We start from the raw sequence: 26873 nt of genomic DNA on the forward strand, positions 1-26873 counted from the left end.
CATTATCCACACTATCTGTCTCTCCAACACACAAATACATCTGCACATGCACACAATATACATCTCACTTCACCCCACCCTTCCAAACCCCTCACCTGCATCATCAGAATTTCCAACGGCCCTGCGTGGTCTGCTCCCACCTACCTCGAGAGCCTCACCTGGAGCTTTCCACCTGCCCCTGTTCCCTAGGCCCTTTCCAGGTCTTCGAACTCAGTGAGCTGCCCCCCATCCCGCAGCCTTTGCACTTGCCACTGCCTCTGCCTGCAATGCCATCTGGGCACACTCCTCAACTTATTTCTCTTGGGTACTTCCTGCTCATCCTTCCAATCTGAGAAGCCTCCTGCAACCTTGCTATCTGCTCTCCAAGAATCCTTCCTGCTCCTCGAAAGGCCCGACATCAGGTCATAACTGTACACGGGCATGTGTGTAGGCAGGAGAATGCCAGGCAGTGAGGCCAGCAGGCGGGCAGCTGCACGCATATGCATCGTGACTCATCACAATCTGCACACTCATGTTTTCTCCCGTCACAAACCCTGATCACTAACAGAAGCCAAGGGGGATGGCTATGCTATTTGATGATGGCAGGCTGCAGATGTGTGCTTACAGACAGCTCAAGGGCCCACAGAGGCCCAGGCTCTCTGAATTACCCTTGTCCAGAATCATCACAGTTACATACTTTTGTAAAGACCAAGGGAAAAAAAAAAAAAAAAAAAACCTACGCAAAACTGAATGGCTGGACTTTATTTTTAAACAAGAATATGTTATAGTGAAGCATTTTAACAAAACTTCAGGCCTAAGCAGGCAAATGTTTTCATTTTAATAAGGCCTCTTATCCTTTTCTGGTGATTATTAGAAGTTGAGGCCTGTGGACAATTAAGGCGATGTTTACGGCACTCTTACACTGTTTTATTTCTTAAGAGAAAGAATTATAAATATTCAGTTTAAGTGCTGCATTGGCTTTATGCGCTTTCAGGAAACATCCAACTTTCTTTTAATGGGAAAAACCAAAACAAACAGGTCACATAACTGTGCTAGGGCAGTCAGGGGCCTGGGCAGATGGTTCCTTTGGGGCTGCGGGTATGGCCTGCCCCACTCCCAAGGACCAGGAGGGGCTGGGCACAGCCCTCTGACCTGCCTGGCACTGCTGACTCAGGCGGGAGTGGGGGCTGGGGGAACTAACCCTCACTGGGAACTATCCGCCCCCCAAGACAGCCCCGAGCCCCCTGCCCTGCTTACAGGGCAGGCTGCCCACCCTCTCTCCAACCTCTCTCCTCTCCCCACAGCCCCTCCTCGCTCCTGCCTTGGGAACTGGCCCCAGCAGTTCCCTCTGCCTGAAATGCAGTTCCCCCACATCTTTGAATGGCTGGGTCCTATTCACCATTCAAAATTCGATTCAGCATTACCTCCTCAAAGAGAGGTTTTCTGATCTCAAGAAGCTCCCAAGCCTGCTTATTCTCAATCACTTCCCTGAGAGATAAATAGCTGGTTTCTTGGCATATACTCCTACTATAAAAGGTAAGCTCTGAGAGGGCAGACACGTGAGCTGCCCACCCAGTCTGTACCCCACGTACCCTGCCTGGCAGCCAGCATACAGGAGGTGAGCAACCACTCATGCTGATTGAACCTGCTGGGTGCTTAGATATTCTCTCCGTCTACTCCCTACCATATCCCTGCAAAGGTGGCACCACTATGGGCTCATTTGCAGAGGAGGAAGCCAAGGCTCAGGGAGGTGAGGCTGCCAGGGTTCCACAGCAAGTGGCAAATGAGGGGTGCCCAACTGTAGAGCCCCCACTCTGGCCCAGGGTTTCCCCAAACTGCCTGATATTGAGAAGCTCCCCCCCCAAGGTGGGTGTTGCAAACATTGATTTCCTGGCTCCTGCAGATGGGGATGCAGGGATCTGGGTGGAGCTGAGAATTTTGTCATTGTTGTTGTTTAACTTTTTAGTTCATAATCATAAACTACTCTGCAATCCACCTAGACTTGGAAGGGGGAGAATAATGTAGAACCCAAAGAACTGCTGCGAGAGCACAAAGATGATAGGACACTGTGAGCAGACCAGGGGAGGTGGAACGCTCCCCTGAGCTCCAGAAGGAATGGTCTGGTGGTTGAACCAAAACACAAATCAAATTTATTAGACTTGTCCACAGTTGGCAATGGTGATCTTCCTGCTGATCTTGTCATTCCTGGACCCAGAGCGCTCCACGGCTCCCACACTGTTCATGCCCTCTTTCACCTTGCCAAAGACCAGTGCTCACTGTCCAACCACTCAGTCTTAGCAGTGCAGATGAAAAACTGGGAACCTTTTGTGTTGGGTCTGACACTGGTCCCGGACAAGATGCCAGGACCCATGTGCTTCTGGATGAAGTTCTCATCATCAAAATTCTCCCCGTAGAAGGACTTGCCACCAGTGCTGTTATGGTGTATGAAGTCACCACCCTGGCACATAAAACCAGGAATAATTCTGTGAAAACAGAAACCCTTGTAACCAAATCCTTTCTCCCCAGTGCTCAGAGCACAAACATTTTCTGATGTCTTTGGAACTTTGTCTGCAAACAGCCTGAAGGAGACGCAGCCCAATGGCTCACAACTGACAATGCTGAAGAACACGGTGGAGTAGACCATGGTGGTGGGTGGGGGACGGTGGCTGCGGGTGGCACTGTCTGCAAGGCCAGGGCTGAGAACTGTTAACAAGCACCCAAGTGTTTGGGCCCACCTCCACCCCCAAATGAGTTTGAGAAACAGTAGTAGATTAATCAGGTGATTTCACAAAAGGCGCAAAGACAAGAGCAGAGGCTGCATGTGGTCATTTTCTCTACCCCAGGAAAAGCCAGAATGACAAGGTTGAGGGGTAGAGGGGATTCAGGGCAGCTGGGCCCACAAGCTGGCTGGGCAAGAGGGAGCAGCGAAGAGGGGACAGTGGTGCCTGTGGGCCTTCCGACCCCATGTGACCCCCAGAAAGGATCGCTCAAGACTAATCCCTGGGTGCAGTAGTACCTTCCAACAGGACAAAAAAAACGCCCCCAGGCCCCATGAAACTTGGCCTCTGAGACCTGGCCCCAGCTGGAACCTCCTCCCATAGACTCAGGCTTGAGAACATCCTCTCACCAGCCTCCACCAACTTTGGGTCAGGAGGCTGGTTCTCTGTGTGATACTTGCAGCCTGGACTACTTCGTACCCTACCGCCACCACCAGCACTGCCAATTCCCACTCCTCCAAGTCTCTCCTGGACACCTCTAAAAAGATCCCCAACACCCCTGCTGACCACCCCTCTACCCAGATGCCAGCTACAGGGAACTCAAGTTTCCCTCAGACACAGCAGGCATTTTCTTGTCTCTGGGCTTTAGCATATATGGCTCCTTCTGCTTGGAATACCCTGGCAAACCCCTCAGCCATCCTTTGAGATTCAGCTTAAATACCCCTTGTCTGGGAAGCAGGGCTGGAAACCCTCACAGGTGTTCAAACAGCTTCCCCCGGTACCTTCACCACACCAAGGGACAACCCACCAGCCCGTCTGCTTGCCCACTCACCCACTCCTCCTCAATGCCGCTCCAAGGGCCAGCACCGGCTCTGAGCTCTCTCAATGGCCCCAGTCACCAACATGAGATCTGGGAAGGCCACAGGCTGGCCCTGCACAGCCACACCTGCCCTTCGAGCCAGAAAGAAAGCAATGGCATTTTAAGACACCTGAATGACCAAGGAACCTTCGTGTTACTGCCCTGTCTCAGCAAACTACTGAAATTGAAAATGATGAACAAGGGGGAGAGAAAGAGATGAGGCAATCATGGCTCCTTTTCCTTGTAGTCCTTCCTTACACATCTGTGATCTGAAGGGAGAGAGTGTTGGCCATACACGCCCACATCAAGAAATGAAATACAAATCGCCGAATTAGCTCTGTAAAACCTTTCCACTGTTCTGGTAAGAGTGAAATACATATGCACGTACAAGCTACAGAACATGAGTTGTGTAATTTTGGTGATTCCGCATATGAGTTTAATGTTCTTATATTTTCCTTTAAAACTGGCATCAGACATACAAATATGAACAATAACATTCCCACTAAAATGTTAAAATTCTAACTTTACTTAGAACAATGATAAACATCTATGGTGGCTTAGAGTTCCAGAAAAACATGTTCTTAAATTTGGTCCATTCCTGTGGGTGTGAACCCAGTGTAAATAGGATCTTTTGATGAGGTAACTTCAGTTAAGGTGTGACCCAGGGGATTCAGGATGGGTCTTAATCCTATTCCTAGAGAGCTTTGTGCCAGTTTGAATGTATAATGTCCCCCAAAAAGCCATTATCTTTGAGGCAATCTTGTGTGGGCAGATGTATTAGTGTTGATTAGATTATAATTCTTTGATTAAGCGTTTCCATGGAGATGTGACCCACCCAACTGTAGGTGATAACTCTGATCAGATAATTTCCACGGGGGGGGGGGGGGAAGAGGTGTGGCCCCACCCATTCAGTATGGGCCTTTTTTAGTTCACGGGAGCCCTATAAAAGCTCAGATAGAAGAAGCAGAGCTTGCTACAGCCAAGAGGGACACTTTGAAGAACACACAGGAGCTGAGAGAGGAGCTGCAGCTTACAGAGCAACATTTTGGAGATGCCCTTTGAAAGCAGACCTTTGCTCTGGAGAAGCTAACAGAGGACAAAAGCCCCAAGAGCAACTAAGAGTGACATTTTTGAGGAGCTGCAGACTAGAGAGGAACGTCCTGGGAGAAAGCCATTTTGAAACTAGAACTCTGGAGCAGTTGCCAGCCAAGTGCCTTCTCAGCTAATGAGTTTTCCAGACCCCACTGGCCATCCTCCAGTGAAGGTACCCAATTGTTGATGCATTACCTTGGACACTTTATGGCCTTAAGACTGTAACCGTGTAACCAAATAAACCCCCTTTATAAAAGCCAATCCATTTCTGGTGTTTTGCAAAACGGCAGCATTAGCAAACCGGAACAGCCTTACAGAGAAGGCCACAGAGAGAGACAGAAGCCACGGGGAGCACCAGAAGCTGGATGTCAATGGAACTGGACAAGAAAGGAGAAGATGCTGCCACTTGCATTGCCATGTGACAGAAAAGCCAAGGACCAAGGATCCAAAGCAGCTAGCCCCACAATACCACAGTCTTCTGGGAGACAGCTCAGCCTTGCTGATACCTCAGTTTTAGACTTTTCTTAGCCTCAAAACCATGAGCCAATAAATTCCCATTGTTTAAGCCAGCCAACTGGATGATATTTGTTTTAGCAGCCAGGAAATGAAAACAATAACAAAAAACCATGACAAATCAAGAGAAGAAGGAAAAGCTTTAGATTTTAGTATTTTTAATAACATGCTATGCCTGTTCTTTGAACAAGGAGCCCTTGCATTTTCATTTGGCACTAGGCCTTAGATATTATATAGACAAACCTGCCTATAGGTCCTGGTTTGTAGGGCCAGAGATCAGGCCTTATAGCCCAGTACCCATCATGCAGTCTGGCAAGAGTGAGCCTAAGTGGGCTGCTCAATAAGAGTCAATGGGCTGGCTAGCTGGCTGGCTGGACGAATGGACAGATGCTCTGACTCCATGCTGGTGGCTCCCTCCCTGGACTCGGACAGGTCAAAGACCAAGCATTCCTTTGTGGACCAAGTGGCACCCATGGTCATGTTGGGCACAGCCTGGCACTGGTCAGTTTCCCATTAACTGAAGCATTTTCTGCACCAAAGTCACTTCCAATGGGTGCTCAGACCCTGGCTGGCTGCCCACTGCCTGATGAGGGACCTCCCACTTGGGCCCCTGGGTGTCTGCACCCCCATTGTTCTAGGTCCTGCCAGTTCTCTGGCTTGCTGCCAAATCACAGTTTCAAGGCCCCCTGTTGGCATGCATGGAATATTCAAGAGGGGCCTTAGCCCACAGCCAAACAGAGGGAAATGGCAGCACCCACAGGGGGCTGCAGACACAAAAGATTTGTTAAGCACCATTCATGTCACCCTACTGCTTCAGAACCCGTGAGGATTCCACTGGGCTCCAGCAGTTTCCCTCTGAAGCTTCCTTGCCCACTGAGGGTAAACAGGATCGTGAAAGCAAACTGCCTAACGGCCCCTCAGGAGGAGCCATTTTCATGTGAAGACTGGGCCACTTAGGGGAGACTCTTACTTATTTATGCAAGTGGCCTGGCGGTACAGAGGGAAGTGACTTGCCCAAGGCCACAGAGTTGGGAATTTACACCCAGGACCCCAAACCCTGTGCTCCTCCAGGGCACAGAGCCGGTGAAATGGCCCCGCACTCTGGGCAGGGACCACACCTGGCAGGGTGCCTTGTCCATGCCACAGTGCTCCATAAATGCTACTTTAATCAAATCTCCATCTGTTCCCAGAAACAATCAAACGGATTTAATTTTCATGCAAACCCTTTCAGAAATTAGAGGGATTTTCACACGACTTGCAGGGCTCTAAAGCTGGATGCGCAGCTTCTGCTGGAGATGGCTGGAGGCCTGCAGCACTCCCAACTTCCCCCTTTTGCCATCTCCATGTTGTCTCACTGCCCAGCAAATCCCTGGGTGGCACCTGGCCCCTAGAGCTCCACCTTGAGGGGTGCTGGTGCAGGTGCCAGGGGGCACCAGGCTTCGCAGGGGGAGGGGGCAACAGAGAGGTGTAACAACAAGCGCCTGTGCTTACTGAGCACATACAGTAACAAGCCACTATTGTAAACACTCTAAGCAGTTTAATCCATTTAATCCCCACACTCGTTCCAAGGAAGGTGTCACTTTACAGATGAGGAAACTGAGGCACAGCAGGTTTAAGTAACTTGTTGAGGTTCCAAAGCTAGTGTGGGGGATTCAACTCCAAACATGAGTTCTTTGCCACCACATCATGCTACCTCTCAGCTGTAAAGGACAGGGCATGCAGGGTGGCAGTGAGGCATCTGGTCAGGTGTCGTGGTGGGGAGGGGAGAGGCTGGAACCCCGTGATGCTAGTCCAGTCTAAATAAGCAGGGAAAGAGCTAAGGCAGGGTTTTACGTGGGGTCTCAGGCACAAGACCCCACAAAAGGGTTGGGAGGGCTGCTCAGGTACCACCTGGGCCCAGTGGGACTCTAGACACTCACCCAGTGGTGGGCACAAAGTGCGCCGTGCAAAACTAAGCGTGACCACGTTGAGCTGGCAGCTTTCTAAAGGGTGCCCACCTCAGCACTGGGACAAGATGAAGTGCCCCTCCCCCCCAGCACCCTTTCTTCCAGGCTCTGCCCTTGGCCTGGGTGGTCCAGAATGGTCTCTGCATGGGAAGAAAACTGCAAAATGCTGAAACCGCTCATGACTGGAGACAACCCCACCGTGACAGGTCCAGGCCTCCCCCAGCCCAAGCATCTTGCTGTGCCCTCTGCCCTGATGGCTGACCCAAGGCCAACCCACTCATTCCAGCCTGCCTTGCCAATCCAGCCCACTTGAAGCCATGCCTCATAAGCAGATGAGGTGGCACGTCTAGAATCAGCTCGAGCCCCTTCAGCCGAGAACCCTGGATCATCTCTATCATGACTTCATTTCTCTAAGAGGGACATGGGCCCCGAGGGGTTTGGCGGCCTGCACACCCCACCTAGGAAGCTTCTGGCAAAGTGAAGGGCACCTGCTTTAGACTCTGGCTGCCAGAGTTGGAGCCCAGGGTCCTAAACTCACCTGCATGGGTAAGGATTTTCACCTCCTTGTGCCTCTGCTCCATCACCTATAAAATGGGGACAATAAAAGCACCCACTTCACAGAGTTATCAAAAGCCTTGAGTGGATCCATGCAAAGGCTCAGAACAGCCTGCACACCAGGAACATCCAGCAAAGAATCCCCTGATCTGGGGCTCTGACAGCACCCCACTACATTCCAGAATTCACTGCTTCTCAAGGCCAGGCAAATGCTCCACCAAGAGAATATCCCAAACCGGACAGGCCAGATCACAGGCAACCTTCTTTCTCCACCACCATCTGCATGCTCAGGCCCCCCTGGGCCCAACGTGTGCAGCGGGCATTGGTGCCATTTCTGTGCAGGAGCACAGTAGCATGAAAAACATTCTCAGAAATAAAGGGAGACCCATGCACAAAAGAATGGAAGGGAAATAGGTCTCCTGGAGGTGCAAGCTGGTACCAACCCATCCAGCTGCAGAATATTCTCAGAGGATGGATGTGAAAGGGCACAATGTTCACTTGGAATGTGGGGGCAAAAAGGAAGCCAAGGAATTCCATGGAAAAAGGGCCTGGGTCAAGATGGCCTCCTGCAACTTGCAAGAACTTCAGGATGCTGAACGCAGAGACCAGAGAATAGCACCTACAGAGAGAAAGCTTCCTGAGTTCCCTGCTTCCTCTTCCATCAATCTTCAGGCCTTGCCTGTCGGCTGTCCTTCCTGAGCTGTGCCTCGTTAGGGAGACAACAGGATATTACAACTTGGCTGCAGATGTGACTGAAATCCAGAGGAGAGGCAAGACAGAGACCAAGGCCTCGCAGAGCCACGGTGGCCCCATGGGTGTGCAGGGCAGGCAGGGCTCAGGCCACCCCACCTTGAGCCACGGCACTCCAAGGGCCAAGTGGAAAGGGACATTACATGGGGAAAAGATAAGTGACAGTGACAACAATAAAGACAGCGATCTCTGTGTGCAGCCCCGAACTTGCAGCCTTAGGAAACCGAGCGTGCCAGTTGGGATGTATTATGTCCCCCAAAACGCCATGTTCTTTAATGCAATCTTGTGGTGGCAGATGTATTAGTGTTGATTAGGCTGGAATCCTTTGATTGAGTGTTTCCATGGAGATGCAACTCAATCAATTGTGAGTGAAATGTTTGATTGAATAATTTCCATGGATGTGTTACCCTACCCATTCAGGGTGTGTTTTAATTAAATCACGGGAGTCCTATAGAAAGAGTTCACAGACAGAAGGACCTCAGAGCAGATGAGAGTGACAGTTTGGGGACAGTTTGCAGCTTAGCAAGACATTTTGGAGACAGTCATTGAAAGCAGACTTTTGCTAGCCCAGAGTTTGCTCCTGAGAAGCTAAAAGAGGACAAATCGCCCCAAGAGCAACAGTTTAAAGAATGCAAAGGAGCTGAGAGAGGAGCTGGAACACAACCCAGGATGAGCAGATGCCAGCCACGTGCCTTCCCAGCTAACAGAGGTTTTCCGGACACCATTGGCCATCCTTCACTGAAGGCATACTTGAATGATGCCTTAATTTGGACATTTGCATGGCCTTTAGATTGTAAATTTGTAACCAAATAAACCCCCTTAATAAAAGCCAATCCATTTCTGGTATTTTGCACAACGGCAGCGTTAGCAAACCAGAACACTGAGCCTCTGAGATGTGAAATAAACAGCTCAGCAAGTATGTGATGGGGACAGAGTCACACTTGGGCCTTCTGTGTTCCAAGCCTCAGCTACATAGGCACGGACACGTGAGAGCACCTGGCCTTCATTTGTGCCTGCCAAATGTCAATTCTGCATTTTCTTGGAAGAGTTCTCCAGCTTTCCTAGGAAGGCCATCTCTCCTACCTCTACCCCACCCCAGCTCAGCTTCAGGGTGGACACGCAGTGCGGGCCCCATCAGTACTCTTCCTGGCCACAGGGCTGGTCTCCTGGTCTGGCCTTGCCAAGGAGACCCAATTCCATCACTGAGTTCATGACTTCTGGGAAAGAGAAGCCTTTTGCACATCTGTCACCTAGGATGCTTCAGGCTGCAAGCAACAGATAACCCTGACTGAAATAGTAAGGAAATGCAGCCCCCACAAAACAAAAAGGCTTGAGGTAGGCTGGATCCAGGTGCCCTGCCTTGGGCTCAGGCTTTGCTCCTCCGAGTGTTTTCTCTTGCCTCTGCCTCTTCTCCATGCTTGCCTCGCCCTCAGGCTGGTGACAAGATGGCTGCTTGCTGCCCTCGCGTCCAAGCCTCACAGGGCTCCTCCCTTCACTGTCCAGAGGAAGGAGAAAGGTGGTCTTTTCCTGGGTTGATTTCTCAGAAGCAGGGGATCCTTCCCTTGAACCTCAGGACACTTCTCCTCACATTTCACTGGCCAGAATGGGGTCGCCAGCCCCTGGAAGGGGGCTCCCACAAAATGGATCGATCCGCTAGGACAGGAGGATGGGGGGCGCCAACCACAGCAAGCCCCACATGCCTGGACTGGAAGGTGAGGAAATGGAAGGCCCAAGCAGCTGGAGGCTAACCCGTGGGAGTGCCCACCTCTAACGGAAGACAAGCCAGAACATGGCAGAGGCAGATCTGGAGAGCGGCGTCAGGTCCTGACGATGTGACTGCCCCAGATGTTCTAGTGAGCTGAACCCAAAAAATCTCCTCTGACACTTCAGCCAACTTGAGGTGAGTTTCTGTTACTAGCAACCAGCATCCTGCCTAAACCCATGAAAGAAGTGAGTGACCCAGCTTGGCTCTGGGATAAGAAACTGAGGCTGGAGAGGGGAGTGGGGAAGCGACTGTGTGAAGCCCTTTTGATTGTACCCTATAGAAGATGGTCTGCTGAAGGATTTACATGGGAGAGTGACCCAGACAAAGGAGCCAGGCTGGGGCTGGTGGCAGGGTGAGGCTAGGGCGAGGAGAGGGGCGTCGGGGGCAATAGTCCCATCCCAGGGGAGCCAGTGGCCATGGGGCTGGACCAGAACGGCCCGACGTGACAGGCCCACTGGAAGTAGGGCACCAGGGGAGGTCTGATCTGCTCAGAGGGCCACAGAGCACCTCCCTCCAGCTCTGCCCCAACCTCCCTCCGTCTCCTCTGCTCCCTGCCTCCCTCGCCTTTCCCTCTCTGTTCAGAGCACTCCCAGCCTGCGTGGCTCTGCCGGCTCCACCAGCGCCAGGGAGGATCCCAATCCTGTGCATCTGGCAGACGGCTCCATGCAGGTACGGAGGGCAGACACCTGGGAGTTCCGACTGGCCAAAACCCAACTGCCATGAAAACACTGAATTCACAAAAGGCCTGCTGTCCTTTAAAACATGCAAAATTGGCTATCTTCTGAAACAGGAAATAGTTAAAGATAAAGATCACGCCTTATGTTTTCTAGATGAAAAACACAGAGGCAGAGAGGGCTCAGCCTTGAGCTCGGACAGCCAGCTCTGTGCCCCTGGGCACCTGATAAACAATTGTTTATCTGAAAGTGAGCCAGCATTTTGAGGCAGGGAGCATCTCCACAGCTGCTCGCTGATGAAGTCATCAGGACACAGGCCTCGAAGAGGGGACACAGCTAGAGCAGGAAGTGGCTCGCCGCCCGGCTCAGCTCAGGGTTGCTATGTCTGCACCCAAGGGGAGCCAATGCTCTAAATACAGCCCACTCTGGGCACTGAAGAGCAGCAACTTTCAAATCAAAATCATATTGAAAAATGAATCGCATATTTGCTTTATTGGCTTTTTCCTATTATTTCACTCACCAAATATTTCCTAAGGGCCTACTCTGGGCCAAGCCGGAGGGTAAGTGCTGAGAACACAGAGATGGGTAAGATTCAGTCCCAGCCCTCGAGGACCGTGGTGTCATAGGACAGGCATAAAGACAAACATGATACAAGACGGTGGTGTAAGTTGATACAAGAGCATGTGCTGGGGCTGAGGGAGCCCAGAGCGGAGCAAAGAGGAACTCTATCCAAAAGGATGGAGCAGAGAGGAACTCTATCCAAAAGGAGGTGAACCCTGAGCTGTGTTTGGAAGGTGCAGAGGAATTCACAAGGAGAGAATACACTCCAGGTAGGGGGGAAAAGGTGAGAAACTTGTGCGTTGGGGAACTCTAAGAGGCAGAGAGTTCCTGGAGGAAGGGAAGGTAGAGAGGGAAGCATTGCATCTATGAGCTCATTTGGGCAAAAGAGAAATTCTTTCCAGATGTCACAGTCTTATCTTGTCCTTGTGATTATCTTCCAAGAGCAGAGCCAAAAGTAAAAGCACCACCTAGCCATACTTAAGATTTTTTTCCTTTCAAATATTTTTGTCCCCTTTAATGAAGAGGAAAATAAATCTGAAAATGGGCTCAAGGTGGAGAATATTCTATCAAATTCTGATCTTTTAAAGTTTTAACAACAAAATAGATAGCCAAACATATCTAATAAGGCTTGTCGTCATTTATTAGAACACAGACTTGGATTCACAGTGGATCATAGGGGTTTACAAAGCATATTTCCATCTCAATAACTTACAGGCCCTGAAAGAACTAAAGACCTATATCTGTACAACCAGGAAAGTGTCCCATCACTCCCCACTTCTGGAACCCACAGTAGAAATTCCACCTAAAAATAAGACTGACTAGTAATGACAAAGATGACAACGGTGTCCGCTAACACTTGTGTGCCTTCCATCCAGGAGCTTGGCCACATTCCCTTTGTCCTTGCCACACCACTACCCCATTTGCCAGAGGCCCAGGACAGAGCCAAGCACACAGGCGTCATTAGAAGTGCTTGCTGAATTAAGGAAGCACCGAGAGGGTCCCTCTGGCCTGTACACTTTCTCTAGGGTCTGCAGCTTGGATGGTTCCTGATGTTACAACCCAGACAGCCAATCCCCAAGAGAAACAGCAGCGGCCTGAAATCCCGGGATCAGAGAATCTGACCAGAGGGGTTTCCCAGGCAGGGGATCAAGAGAGCCTAACGGCCTGAGGAGAAGGCTGGCAGGCCTCAGGATGTTTGGAGCGTAAATCATTCTGGGGTCTGTCCCCCCCAACATTTCCTTGCTTGGCTAATCAGGCCCAGCTGGGGAGGGAGATGGCAGCCGGCACCGGGGCTCCAGCAGGCCAGCCCAGGCCGGGAGGGGAACATGCCTGTTTATTTGGAATGGCCATGCCCCTGCCTTGGAGGAGGTTCACACAGTCAGATCTGTCCAAGCCTATCAGTGAAATCTGAGGGGCCGGTGCTGTGATTGAGAGGAGGGCACCTGCCTGGCAATGTCCACAATGCCTGGTAGGCACTGGCCACCAGTTTGGGTTAGTGGAGGGCAGAGGGCCTTCTGAATCTCAATCTCTTCTAAAGTGTGCTTTTGACACTCGAGGCTAGTGCACCCCCAAAGCTGCTCTGGAAGCTGGCAGTTTCTGCCCCAGGAGGAGAGGGACATGCCACTAGCCCAAGCACCTCCTCTGGGGACCCAGCAGTGGCATGGGACAGCAGGCAGGATGTGGTCCTTGGAGCAGGAAGCACACAGTCAGACCCTGGCTCTGCCATTGTCATCCAGCGTCCCTGAGCCTAGGCTTGTTTGCCTGTCTGAAGGGAACTGGCAGTAAAGGAAGGAAGGGTCATGGCTGGCCATCAGTGTGCAAGTGTTCTGACCCAAACATTCATCCACAGGGCCCTCTCACGCCCACATGCCCTCAGCCAGGTCACCCTCACAGCAGCCTGAGTGGGGAGTGGAGCCTTGTAAGTTCATGAGAAAACTCATGCTCAGAAGCTCACAGGGACCTGCCCGAGATCACAAAGGCCTCAGGTTCTCCCTGACCATAGTCCTTGCCACCCCACCACCTTGCTGCCCAGCTGGTACGTCAGGAAATCCAACAATCCAACAGCAGGAGATGCCAGGAGGGCTGAGAAGCAGGTGGGGGAGAATGGGTGCACCAAAGCAAGAGAACTGCATTTACATCTGCCAAGTACCTCCCAGATCAAAACCTCGGGGCTTGCTAGGCAGGTCCCACCTTCATGAAGAAGAGAGTAGCTGAAGGTGTCAGAACACAGCCCCACTCAAGCACCTCTGCCTGCTAAATGGCAGACCATCCTGGGCCCTAGGACTGAGCCACCGGTCCTGCTCCAAACACCTTCTCCTCCCTCTGGAGCCCCAGGTACCCCCACCGAGGGCCCACCCCACAGAGTCCTGCTCTGACACTTGCTTCCCACACCCTGCTCTTCTCCCTGGCTGGAACATGTCTGCTGCCAGGGTGGAAAGGGTGTCAGGTCATGGTGGGCCCCATGGGCTGGGGCACAAGGGCTGGAAGGAAATTTACATTTGATTCATTCTAAGAATGAATTAGCACACAGTTACAATTACAACCTTACTTTTGTTAAACATAAGTCTAGTTTAGTTTCATCATTGGGGGCTTTATTTTTTAAGATTTGCACTTTTAGTCCCTGGCTTAAAGTGCATTTGATTTAAACGGTCTTTTTCCAGGACTAATGAAGGAGGGGGATTATTATCCACAGGGCACAGGGGAGGCCCTGAGACTAGGGGAGGGGCAGGGCCTTGCTTCCCCACTCCTGCTGTCACATCCAGGGAAGCTGGCTGGAGCCAGGCCTTTGCCAGAAGCCTTCCTTTGGGTTGGTTCCCTCTGGTCAGGAGACCTTCCCTAATAGCCCCCAACTCCAGCAGGAAGAAGCCACAGTCACCCCACCAACAGCGCAGGCAGGAGGGTGTGTGTGTGGTTCAAATCCTAGACTTCCTTCACCTCCGAAATGCCCCTTTCCTGTATCCAACCCTGCTGTCCCAGAGCAGGGATGGAAAAAACAAGGCCGGGACAGGAGCTTCCCTCTGGACAGACCCAGCCCTTGCCCTGGGAGCCAGATGACAGCACAGCGCTCTAGGTAGCCTTCATTCTTGGGCCAGGGGCGCCTGTCAGTTAGCATCTCTGGCAGCTGGCGGCATGCCTGGCTGAGTCCACTTCCCAGCCCTGCACATTCTAGGTCCTTGGGAGACAAAAGGACCACTCTGGGCCCCAGCAGGCCTGGAGAACTCTTAATAGTTCTAACTTCAGTTCTGACTAGCTTCTGCTCCTTACCCTCCATTTCCCCCGGAAAAGGCAGGGCAGTGGGTGAGGCCAAGAGGCTTTCCTGTCCAATACAGTAAAACCATAAGAAAAGCCAAATATGGGGATGTGAAGGTCCCCAGATGCCTTTTCCCTCAGAACCAGGCCACAGGACCGGAAGGTGGGGTGATGGAGAGACACCAATTGCCACCCTCCTCACAGGTATCCAGGGGGCTGGGGCATGTGCACCTGCCAGGGGTCCCTGGAAGTGTGAACACTGATCCGGACTGATGCCTGGCTGTACGACACGACTGAAATTCCACTGAAATGTTTGAGGTTAAGGAAAAGATGCCCAGAAATAAATACCCACATCCTTGGCACCATGAGGCACAGAGGGGGATAAAAGGGGGCGTCTCCAGCCAACACCCTCTCCTATGCAGGAGCCCACCTCGCCTCTGCAGCCTCAGGGTCTTTATCTATAAGGAACACCTACCCAGGAGGCACAACAAGACACATCACAGGCCTCCCGAGACTGGGTGCTGTTACGATAATCAGGGAGGGTGGGAGTTCTAGAGCCCGAGGGCAGGGGAATGTGGCACCAGGCAGGGCAGAGGTTGGGAGAAGCAGGAGAGGGTAGAGAGCAGAGTGGTGGCAGTGGCCACTGAAGAGGTAAAGGGGCCGTTACCCCTTCTTGCTGCCAGAGAGGGAAAGGCCATGAGGAATGACACGGCGGGACTGACCTTAAGGGCAGGAATCTCCACGCTGTCGCCGAGGCTAATGGAGCCCGAGAGGATGGTCCCTGTCATCACAGTGCCCTGGCCTTTGATGGAGAAACAGTGGTCCACGGCCATGAGGAACGGGCCCGAGGGGTCTCTCACTGGGATGGGGATCTGGGACATCAGGAGCTAAAAAAGAGATGTTGGTGGCAACACCCACTGGGACCCCGTCCCATCCCGGGACGGGTGGGAGAGGGCAGGGCAGGAAGGCAAAGACGGACAATCCCTGATTTCATGCCACACTTGGGGGCCAGGTCCTCAGCTCTTCCTGCTCCACAGGAAGGAAAAGGGCACATGGAGGAGAATCCCCTATCCCCTCCCTAACAGGCAGCCTCCAGCCCTGTCCGCAAAGTCCTTCAGGCCATAGCCAGAGGCAGCCCACTAAAGAGCACCCTTGGTCACATCTGCTTCCCCAGCCTCCTGAGGCCTTCAGGATAGAAGATGCTTCGTCATCTAGCTCCTGGGTACTGTGCAGGGCCACTTCTCTCACCACGTCCCGTCTCACGCCCAGGCTGCAGCCAGTGGAAGTTCCTGGAATGTCACATACCTCTGCCTAGAGCTGTTCTCTTTACCCAGCCAGCTCAGACTCATCCCTCACCCCCGGCAACCCCTCCTCTGCAAAGGCCTTCCTGCCCTTTGTGTGTGTCCGCAGCACCCTGCCCTATCACTGCACTGTGATCGTCTGTTTATCTGTCTCCCCACTGGGGCTGTGAGTGCTTCCAAGTGTCTCCAGCAGCTGGCATTGTGCCTGAAAGGTTGACAAGTGAAGGGAGGAAAAAACAAAGGCAGTGTGGGCAGAGGAGGGGCGGAGGCTCCCAGGGGCAGCTGCCTCTGTTTGGTGTGGGCAGGTCAGGGGCTGGGGGTGCCAAGGCAAAGGGCGTGGAGAGAGAAATGGAGCCCCTCTCTTCCCTGCCAGGACAACCCAGATGCCATTTCTCCAAGCCCCAGCAGAGACGGAGGGCTGGCCTGACCACTGCCATCTGCTCTGCCTTCTTTTCTGACTCTTTCCATCCGCTCTCAGCCTCAACAAGCCAATTTTCCTTCTGCCGTCTATGTGCGCAGAGATGTTGTCAGAGCTAATTACCAGCAAACAAACGAAAATGAAAACTGCATTACTCCTTTCATTTCGCTACTTTCTGATTTCCTATGGGAAGAAGCTGTCAAAAAAGTATTCGGTAGTGAATGTTCCAAAGTCTTAGTCTTGTGATAACAATTCTTTGGAAGAAAGACAAGCAATTCAAAACAGGCTTTGGCCTGAGATTATGTGGAGACTTTTTAAAGGAATACCGTGACATCTTTCAGAGCAGAATTTGGCAGCTTTTGCTTTTTGCCCCCATGCTTCCAGACCAGTGCTCTCTGGGGCCTCCCACAGAACAAGTTCATGTCGCTGAGGAAGGAAGATCAGCTAAGTGTCAATCACCGAAACTGTGGCAGTGTCTACCATCAGCCCAAGAGCTTGGCTTTCGGGATCAGGTGCACAAGGAAGACAGTGCAGACCCCAACAACTGACCTGGACTGGAATTCTGGCCCCACTGTTTCCTCACTGTGCTACTCTCAGAACCTTCCTTGGTAAATGGGGATGGCTCACTAAAGCCTCCCATGGCTTTTGAGAAAGCCACCGATCACATGTGTGAAGGGCTCAGTCCAGAGCCTAGTATACAGCAAGTGCTGGCAATTGCCCTGGTGGACACTAATAGGGCCTTGTCCCCAGGTGCAGAGCACATGTTATCTCACTTAGCCCTCACCACATTCTATGAGGGACATCCCCACTTCACAGACGAGGACGCAGAGGCAAGAGAGAGTAAATCGTTTGCCTAAGGTCGCAGAGAGAATGAGTGGTGGGGACAGGATCTAAGTTCAGTGGTCCAGCTCCAGAGTTGATGCACTTGGCCCATACATCCTCCTAAGCTACACTTGTGTGCTCCACAGCTGAGCTCTGCCACCCCCATTCTCCCTGCTGTCATCAGTAGGGCCACCACCATCACCCGACCATTCCCATTGGCTGCCCCAGGGAACCTGCTTGGTAATTTGGCTCCCTCCCTCTGTCCACTGCTACTGAGCCTGGAGAGATGGCCTGGGCCACAAGTCTATGACTTTGGAAGACGAAGTCTCCCCCGCTCCTTCATTGGCACTCCGGCAGCTGGGGACCACAAGGACTTGGGCTGTGCTGCCCTTGCTCACTGGCCCCCAGCCCAGGGCAGGGCTCTTGGAGGGGCCGAGCACAGGCGGAAGGGATGGAATGCATGTCTGCCCCAGAGTCCAGGCTGGCAGGAGCTGCTTGTCTGGGTGGAGGAGTTTGATAAGAAGGAGGACAAAAGAAAAATATATAAGGGATGTGAAAATTTCTGCGGAGCCTGGGATGCAGGGTGAATCAGTCTTCCTGGGGGCCTTGCATCCTTCTGGATTCCTTGTTTGGGTTTATTTTTTCTAGAGGGGTGGGAAAGGGTGTGCTAAGATGTGGAAGAGAGGTCAATGGGCCCAACTCAGTCTTTTTGCTAGGCTCGCTCTCTCAGGGCAGAGCAGGACACAGAGGGGCCTGACTGAACAGGGCTGGGGCCAGCAGGCAACCTGTGATCGAGCAAGCAGTACCTCAATAAGCTCTGGGATGCCCTGTGGAGCTTCTGTTTCAGGGGCCTCCGGTCCCCCAGGCTTGGCTGCCACGGGTATGACTGGTGCACCTCGGAACCTGGAACGGAAAAATGAGTGCCATCACAATTAGATGATGGTCAGCACGGACACAAACTATGTCTCTCTGGAGCACATGGTGGATTGCTGAGCCCTCTTATGCAGTCTGTTCTTCATTAATCCACTCAAAGATGCCACAGGAAGAGAGCATCATCTCACTCCCATTTTGCAGATGAGGAACTGGAGGCCCCAAAGGGAAAAGGTTTGCCCTGCACAACAGAATTTAAAAAGGGTTCTCCTGGATTTAAAGGGCACCTGTGGAGTCCTCCCTGAGGAGGTAACAGTGACCCCAGGCCCCCAAGGCCTCTGAATCATAAAAGACCCCACGGAAGAAAACCAATAAACGCACTGCAGCCCCCTGGAGAGACTGGTGACCAGAAAAGTCCCTCCAGATGCATCTAGAACTTGCAATTCCACCCTCCCAGTGTCTTGTTTTGAGCATTGTTGCCTGGACAATGCAAAATCCTGGCAGGAGAGCTCCTACTTCTTTAAGAAAAGATTTTCCTACAATTATTCATTTATCATCTCCATTTACAAAAATCATGTGATGCTGTTAGGAAAAAAAACTGGAAACAAGAAAAGAAAAATCCCATAAACTCACCACTGTGGTATATTTTCTTCCAACTTTGTTTTTTTCTGTGTTGCCAAGGGATTATTTTTTCATATTTTGGTTAAAGTATGCATGTGACTTCATACTTGGTTGGTTTATTTGCCACTATACGACGAAGGATTTTTTATTGAATGAAAGCGACAATGATAACAGAAAAACTCACTCAGCTGAGCCACACATATAACCTGGATGCTTTCATTCAAACCTCACAACACCACTATAGACTTGTTTCCATTTTAGAGATGAGAAACTGACATGGAAAAAGGCTAATTAATCTGCTCCAAGGTCACTGGCTGTAAACCCCAGAGCCAAATTCAAGCCCAATCCATTTGACTCTAGATATGAGGTTCTCACCCTCTAGGTTACACTTCTTCCTTCTTAGGCCTCTTTCATTTCTGATAGCTGCATAATAGTCCAGGGAGGGGAGAAGCCAGAACTTACAGGGTTTTCCCCATAATTTTACTCATTTAGGACATTTCAAATTTTTCACTATTATAAATAACACCGTGAAAAATCTATTGGTGGGTGTGCCAGTTTGAATGTATTATGTCCCCCAAAATGCCATTATCTTTGATAGAATCTTACACTGATTTGATTGCAATTCTTTGATTGAGTGTTTCCATGGAGATGCAACCCACCCAATTGTAGGTGATAACTCTGATTGGATAATTTCCATGGAGGTGTGGCCCCGCTCATTCAGCAGGGCCTTGATTAGTTTACTGGAGCAATATGTAAGCTCACACAGAAGGAGCGAGCTTGCTACAGCCAAGAGGGACATTTTGAAGAACACACAGGAGCTGAAAGAGGAATTGCAGTCTACAGAGACATTTTGGAGATGGCCTTTGAAAGCAGACTTTTGCTCTGAAGAAGGTAAAAGAGGACAAATACCCCAAGAGCAACTAAGAGTGACATTTTTGAGGAGCTGCAGCCTAGAGAGGAACGTACTGGGAGAAAGCCATTTTGAAACCAGAACTCGGGAGCAGATGCCAGCCACGTGCCTTCACAGCTAATAGAGGTTTTCTGGATGCCATTGGTCATCCTTCGGTGAAGGTACCCCTTACTTGGATACTTCATGGCCTTAAGACCGTAACTTTGTAACCAAATAAACCTCCTTTATAAAAGGCAATCCAGTTCTGGTATTTCGCTTAACGGCAGCATTAGCAAACCAGAACAGTGGGCATGACTGACTCTTGCCTTGGCTTTGGGATAAATTCCTGGGGTATAAATCTAACACTCACACATTAAAAGGTCCACATAAATGGCAGAGTAAGGGCATCAGAGAAGCCTCTCCTTAAAAGCAACGAGAACACTGGAAAAATTGTCAGAATCAACTTTTTCAGGACTCTGGAAATTGGCAAGGCTTGCAGCAATCTGCAAAGTGTTTATGCAAAGAAAAAGGCTGAATTCTTGATAACAACAAGGGAGTTTCATGTCATTTTTTTTAAATTGAGATTGTTCACATACCATACAATTATCCAAAGATCCAAAGTGTATAATCAATAGCCCCTGGTACCATCATACAGCTGTGCATCCATCACCACAATTTTTTTTTAAATTTTTAGAATATTTTCATTACTCCAGAAAACAAGGACAAAAAAAAAGAAACTCAAATCTTCTCATACTCCTAACCACTAACCCCCCTCCATTGTTGATTCACAGTATTGGTATAGAACATTTGTTACTGTTGATGATAGAGCACTAAAATACTACTAACTGTAGTATATAGTTTGCAATAGGTATATTTTTTCCCTATATGCCCCTCTATTATTAACTTCTATTTATAGAGTCATACATTTGTTCTGGTTGATGAAAGAGATTTCCAATATTTGTACAGTTAATCACGGACATTGCCCACCACAAGGTTCACTGTTTTACACATTTCCATCTTTTAACCTCCAACTTTCCTTCTGGTGACATACATGACTCTAAGCTTCCCCTTTCCACCAAATTCATGCATCATTCAGCACTGTTAGTTATTCTCACAACATTCTACCGTCACCTCTGTTCATTTCCAAACATTTAAGTTCAACCTAGTTGGACATTCTGCTCATAATAAAAAACCGCTCCCCATGCTTTAGCCTCGTTCTATACCCTGGTAACTCATATTTCATGTCTATGAGTTTACATATTATAATTAGATCATATCAGCGAAACCCTGCAATATTTGTCCTTATGTGTCTGACTTATTTCACTCAATATAGTGCCCTCAAGGTTTCTCCATCAGCCCTTTTTTTTTTTTCATTTTTATTGAGATTGTTCAGATACCATACAATTATCCAAAGATCCAAAGTGTACAATCACTTGCCCCTGGGTACCCTCATACAGCTGTGCATCTATCACACTTAATTTTTGTTCAATTTTTAGAAACTTTTCATTACTCCAGACAAGAAATAAAGTGAAAGATGAAAAAAAAAAAAAAAAAAAGAAAAGGAAACTCTAATCCTCCCCATCCCTAACCAACCCCCCTCAATTGTTGACTCGCAGTATTGATATAGTACATTTGTTACTGCTCATGAAAAAATGTTGAAATACTACTAACTGTAGTATATAGTTTGTAATAGGTATACAGTTCTTCCCTATATGCCCCTCTATTATTAACTTCTAATTGTATTGTCATACATTTGTTATGGTTCATGGAAGTGATTTCTAGTATTTGTACAGTTGATCATGGACATTGCCCACCACAGGATTCAGTTTTATACATTCCCATCTTTTGACCTCCAATTTTCCTTCTGGTGACATATATGACTCTGAGCTTCCCCTTTCCACCTCATTCACACACCATTTGCCAGCAGCCCATTTTTTTAAGACGGTTTTGTTCACACACCATACATTCCATCCTAAGTAAACACTCGTTAGTTCCCTATATGGTCACATATTTATGTATTCACCACCCTCACCACTATCTATATAAGGACATCTCCATTTCTTCCACAAAGCAGGAGGAAGAGTCAAAGAAGGTAGAGAGACAAAAGAAAAAGAAAAAAGAAAGATTAAAAAATGAAAAAAAAAAACAAAAAACAAAAAACATGACCACTAAGAAGCACAAAAAGGAAAGATCACATTAAACTAAAGTAGAATAAAGTCAGACAACGTTACCAATGCCAAAAGTCCCATAGCCCTCCCATATGTCCCCTTCTTACATGCATTTAGCTTTGGTATACTGCCTTTGTTACATTAAAGGAAGCATAATACAACGTTTCTGTTAATTATAGTCTCTACCTTGCATTGACTGTATTTTTCCCCCAATACCTCCCTATTTTTAACACCTTGCAAGGTTGACATTCATTTGTTCTCCCTCAAGAAAAAGCATATTTGTATATTTTTATCACAATTGTTGAGCACTCTAGGTTTCATTGACTTATACAGCCCCAGTCTTTATCTTTCCTCTTTCCTTCTGGTGTCCTACATACTCCTAACCTTCCTCTTCCAACCATATCCATAGTCATCTTTGTTCAGTCTATTTACACTGCTGTGCTACTATCTCCCAAAATTGTGTTCCAAAACTTTCACTCCTGTCTTTTCCTATCTGTCTGTAGTGCTCCCTTTAGTATTTCCCGTAGAGCAGTTTTCTTATTCACAAATTCTGTCATTGTCTGTTTGTCAGAGAATATTTTAAACTCTCCCTCATATTTGAAGGACAGTTTTGCTGGATATAGGATTCTTGGTTGGTGGTTTTTCTCTTTCAGTATCTTAAATATATCATACCACTTCCTTCTTGCCTCCATGGTTTCTGCTGAGAAATCCGCACATAGTCTTATCAAACTTTCTTTGTATGCTTTTCTCTTGCTGCTTTCAGGATTCTCTCTTTGTCTTTAACATTCGATAATCTGATTATTAAGTGTCTTGGTGTAGGCCTATTCAGATCTATTCTGTTCGGGGTATGCTGCGCTTCTTGGATCTGTAATTTTATATCTTTCATAAGAGATGGGAAATTTTCATTCATTATTTCCTCTATTATTGCTTCTGCCCCCTTTCCCTTCTCTTCTCCTGCTGGGACACCCATGAAACATACATTCATGCATTTCATGTTGTCACTGAATTCCCTGAGACATTGCTCATATTTTTCCATTCTTTTCCCTATATGTTCTTTTGTGTGTAGGTTTTCAGGTGTCTTGTTCTCCAGTTCCTGAGTGTTTTCTCCTGCCTCCTGAAATCTGTTGTTGTATGTCTCCATTGTGTCTTTCATCTCTTGTGCTGTGCCTTTCATTTCCATAGATTCTGCCAGTTGTTTTTTCGAACTTTTGCTTTCTACCTTATATACGCACAGTGTTTCTTTATAGCCTTCATCTCTTTTGCCATATCTTCCCTAAACTTTTTTAATTGGTTTAGCATTAGTTGTTTCAATTCCTGTATCTCAGCTGAAGTGTAAGTTTGTTCCTTTGACTGGGCCAGAACTTCGTTTGTCTTAGCGTAGGTTGTAGTTTTCTGTTGTCTAGGCATCTGGTTTCCTTGGTTACCCAATTAGGTTTTCCCAGACCAGAACAGGCTCAGGTCCCAGAAGGAGGAAATATTCAGTATCCAGTTTCCATGATGATGTGTCTTAGAAGACTGACGCACCCTCTGAGGCCTCAAGCCATTGTGCTTTTCCTAACCTGCCCAGCTGGTGGCACCTGTCAGCCTGTAGCTCTTGACTGGTGTAAGGAGGTGTGGCCCATGGCTGTTTTCCCCCAGGCTCGGGTCTGGTTCTGAATGGAAGGCAGGTAGTAGAGCTGGGCACCACCTCTTTCCTCTTAGGGAAGATACAACGCCTAGGGAGATTTCATTTGCATTTAAATAGGTTCTTTGTTTCTCTGAGTTTGCTGTCTCCACCCTTGTTAGTGCCACAGCACTGCAAGCTAAAAATGGCTGAGGCTCTATCCACTGCAGAGCACTGCGAGCTGAAAATGGCTGATGCTTTTTCCACTGAGCCGCTCAGGTTGAGAGACAAAGGGACAGAAAGCCCCCTTTCAGGGTCAGTCCATAGCCCCCAGTTTCGCCCATTGGTCAGAAATAGCACCCGGTCCACTGGGCTTCCCCTCCTGAGACAGAGAAGTCTCTCGGCTCTTTAAGGTGAGTCATCACTAAAAGCCTCTGTCTGCTTCTTTGAGGTTTGCAGCTTGCATTGAGCAGTCCACGTTTGCCAATTAAAACCCCAGTTGGAGTTGGACTGAGGTATATTTGCTTGCTCAGAGAGTGCTGCTCTCTATCACAGCAAGGCTTTGCCATTCGTGCTGCCATTGGGGGAAGTGGCTCCCAGCTTGGATCCTCAGTTTCTACTCACAGATTCCATGCTGTGATCTCAGGCATTCCTCCCAGTTCAGGTTGATGTACAGTGTGGACAGTCATGACCATCCCCCAGCAGTTATTCCAGATCATTTGCTAGTTGTTCCTGGTTGTTTATTAGTTGCTCCAGGGGAACTAACTAACTTCCACTCCTCTCTATGCCATCATCTTCTTTCCTCACCCTAAAGTCTCATGTCACTTTTAACTTGCCTTATTGCCATCCACTCCTCCTCGGCTCCATAGCAGCCTGCAAAACCAACAGCCCACAAGCATGGTGAAAAGCAGTAGACTGGCAGCTACTGGAGAGGGCAGGACAGGGTTGGGAGCTCCTTCAAGGCCTGTTTCCAAAGGTCTATCACTATTTGACTTTTCTGGTGGTTCCCTGGAAGACCCCATTTGCAAGGCTGTCTTTATCTGATCTGATCTGCAACTTGCCCAGCGGAAAAGGTTTCTTCTTTGGAGGCATTTGTTGAACATAATCAAAGGCAACTATTTAACATTGTGGCTGCCCGAAGCAGAAGATAACAGTTTGGACAAACAAAAGGTTGTCCAGAAAGCTTAAAAGGAAAAGTTGGTGAATGAGATGACCCTAGGGGGTCAGAAAATTTCTGATATATCACTGGGAATCTAGAAGGCCACAAACATGTGTAAGGCTGAGGGTGTTCCCAGGGCTCTGCACATACTCAGGAAAGACCTGAAAATGCCCTAAGCTCTCACCTCTGACTGACCCTGAGGCTCTACACAGTTTGAAGTGAAGGCTAAGGAAGCATTGTCAACCATCTGGATAAGAGTTGAAGACATGCCTCGACATGCACATAGAGCCCCTCAGCAAAGACTTAGGTACTTACTGGCTCCAGGCATTTAAGGAAATCTCTGTCCAATCATTAGCTGACCACTAATCTAACTGAATGAGTTCAGTGAACACACATGACAAAGAATACAGACTTCACTGAATCAGTTCAGAAAAGTAAATAAACAAATAAATAATAACAATTAGAACCAACCCTGGGGAGGGGAGAGAATCTGGTTTCCAGTGTGTCACATTATAGTACTTAGAATGTCCAGTTTTCAATAAAAATTATGAATACCCATAAAGAAACAAGAGTGTGGTCCACACACAAGAAAAAAAAAAGAGTTAAAGACTATCCCTGACATGCAACAATGTGGATGAACCTTGAGGACATTAGGTTGAGTGAAATTAGCCAGAAACAAAAGGACAAATACTGTATGGTCTCACTACTATGAACTAACTATAATGAGCAAACTCTGAGAGTTCAAGTTAAGAACACAGGTTATCAGGAGGTAGAAAGAGGGTAAAGATAGGGCATTTGATGCTGAAGGACTACAGACTGTTCAACAGGATTGACTGTAAAGATGCAGAAATGGATAGCAAATACTGTGTGATGGTAGCACAATACTGTTAAGTATAATGAACAAAGCCTAGTGTGAGTACGGTTGAAAGAGGAAGGCTAGGGGCATGTATGACACCAGAAGGAAAGACATATATAACTTAGCAAAACCTAGAGTAGACAATGATGCTGATTAAATGTAGAACTATAAGATAGTTCTTACATGATGGAGAACAAGTGAATGTCAACCTTGCAAGGTACTGATATTCACTTTGAGGAAGAAATGGAAATGTTCTCATACAGACTGTGCTGGTGAATCCATAACCACGTGATTACACCAGGAGCTATTGATTGTTCACTTAGGATGGATTGTATGGTGTGTGAATAAAACTGTTTAAAAAATAAAACAGAAAGATACAAATGCTAGGGAAGATGTGGAGAGAGCTATACCTATTCATTGTTGGTAGCTAAGTAGAATGGTGCTGCCCCTCTGGAGGGCAGTGTGGTGGTTCCATAGGAGGATAAGTATAGGATCGCCATATGATCCTGCAGCCCCATTATTTAGGATATACTTGGAAGAACAGAAAGCAGGGACATGAATAGGCATTTGCACACTAGTGTTTATGGCAGCAGCAGTCATGATTTGCAATGGATGGAGGTGGCCTAAGGGTACATTGAGGGGTGAACAGATGGACGAACTGTGGTGTATACATACAACAGAATACTGAATGGCTACAAGAAGGAATGACGTTCTGAAGTATACTACTCGGTAAATGAACCCTGAGGACATTATGATGGGTGAAATAAGCCAGAAACGAAAGAACTGAATTTGAGAGCATTGGTTACCAAGGGATAGAACATGGGCAGAGACAGGGCAATCAACAATGCAATAAGGTTTACTGTAAAGGTTCCTAGATTGTAAGCTCTTTCAGCAATCACTTCTATTCCTGAGTTTTAACTGTTATTTAAAAGATGTTTATTTGTCACAAATTTTATATTCTCTGTAGCACACTATCTAATTTAACCTGTCTGGTCAGTTTACTTAAACAACATAATTACATGGAATTACACATAATTACAGGGAATGAGTTCTTGTTATTCTGTTCAGGTTAATGAAATACTCCGATACATTCCAGAGCATTTTGGGCAGAAAATTAAAAAGTATTTGCAAAATCCCTTTGAGGGACTGGGGGAAAATGTGGAAATATTAACCTTCTCTATCTGGGGAATTCCTGATATTCTCACCAGCATTAGGGACTCCCAATTTAATGTCAAGCCCTCGATCTTGGGGCTTGCTCTTCTGAAACGTATTCCTGCAAAGGAGAAGCTAAGTTTACTTATATTATGCCTAAGAGTCACCCCCAGAGAACCTCTTTTGTTGCTCAGATGTGGCCTCTCTCTCAGCCAATTCTGCAAATAAACTCACTACCCTCCCCACTACATGGGACATGACTCTCAAGGGTATAAGTCTCCCTGGCAACATGGGACAGGGCTGTAACTCTGTAACCAAATAAACCCTCTTTATAAAAGTCAATCCCTTTCTGGT

At 48.4% G+C, this 26873-nt stretch overlaps 1 protein-coding gene across 3 annotated transcripts in view; it reads right to left on the bottom strand.

The window, feature by feature from the left end:
* The window catches only part of EEFSEC (eukaryotic elongation factor, selenocysteine-tRNA specific), a 304753-nt gene that overhangs the window by 156938 nt on the left and 120942 nt on the right, over nucleotides 1-26873 (bottom strand). For 2 of the 3 annotated variants that reach the window (XM_037803109.1, XM_037803130.1), the window contains exons 3-4: nucleotides 18008-18104; nucleotides 15383-15547 (exon numbers count right to left, since the gene is read on the bottom strand). In XM_037803109.1, the coding sequence (XP_037659037.1) occupies nucleotides 15383-15547; nucleotides 18008-18104 (262 nt within the window). The remainder of the gene's footprint in view (nucleotides 1-15382; nucleotides 15548-18007; nucleotides 18105-26873) is intronic. The other variant, XM_037803120.1, reaches the window with a different exon arrangement.

This window comes from Choloepus didactylus, chromosome 1 (genome assembly GCF_015220235.1).
Source record: "Choloepus didactylus isolate mChoDid1 chromosome 1, mChoDid1.pri, whole genome shotgun sequence".
In the NCBI taxonomy this organism is placed as follows: domain Eukaryota; kingdom Metazoa; phylum Chordata; class Mammalia; order Pilosa; family Megalonychidae; genus Choloepus; species Choloepus didactylus.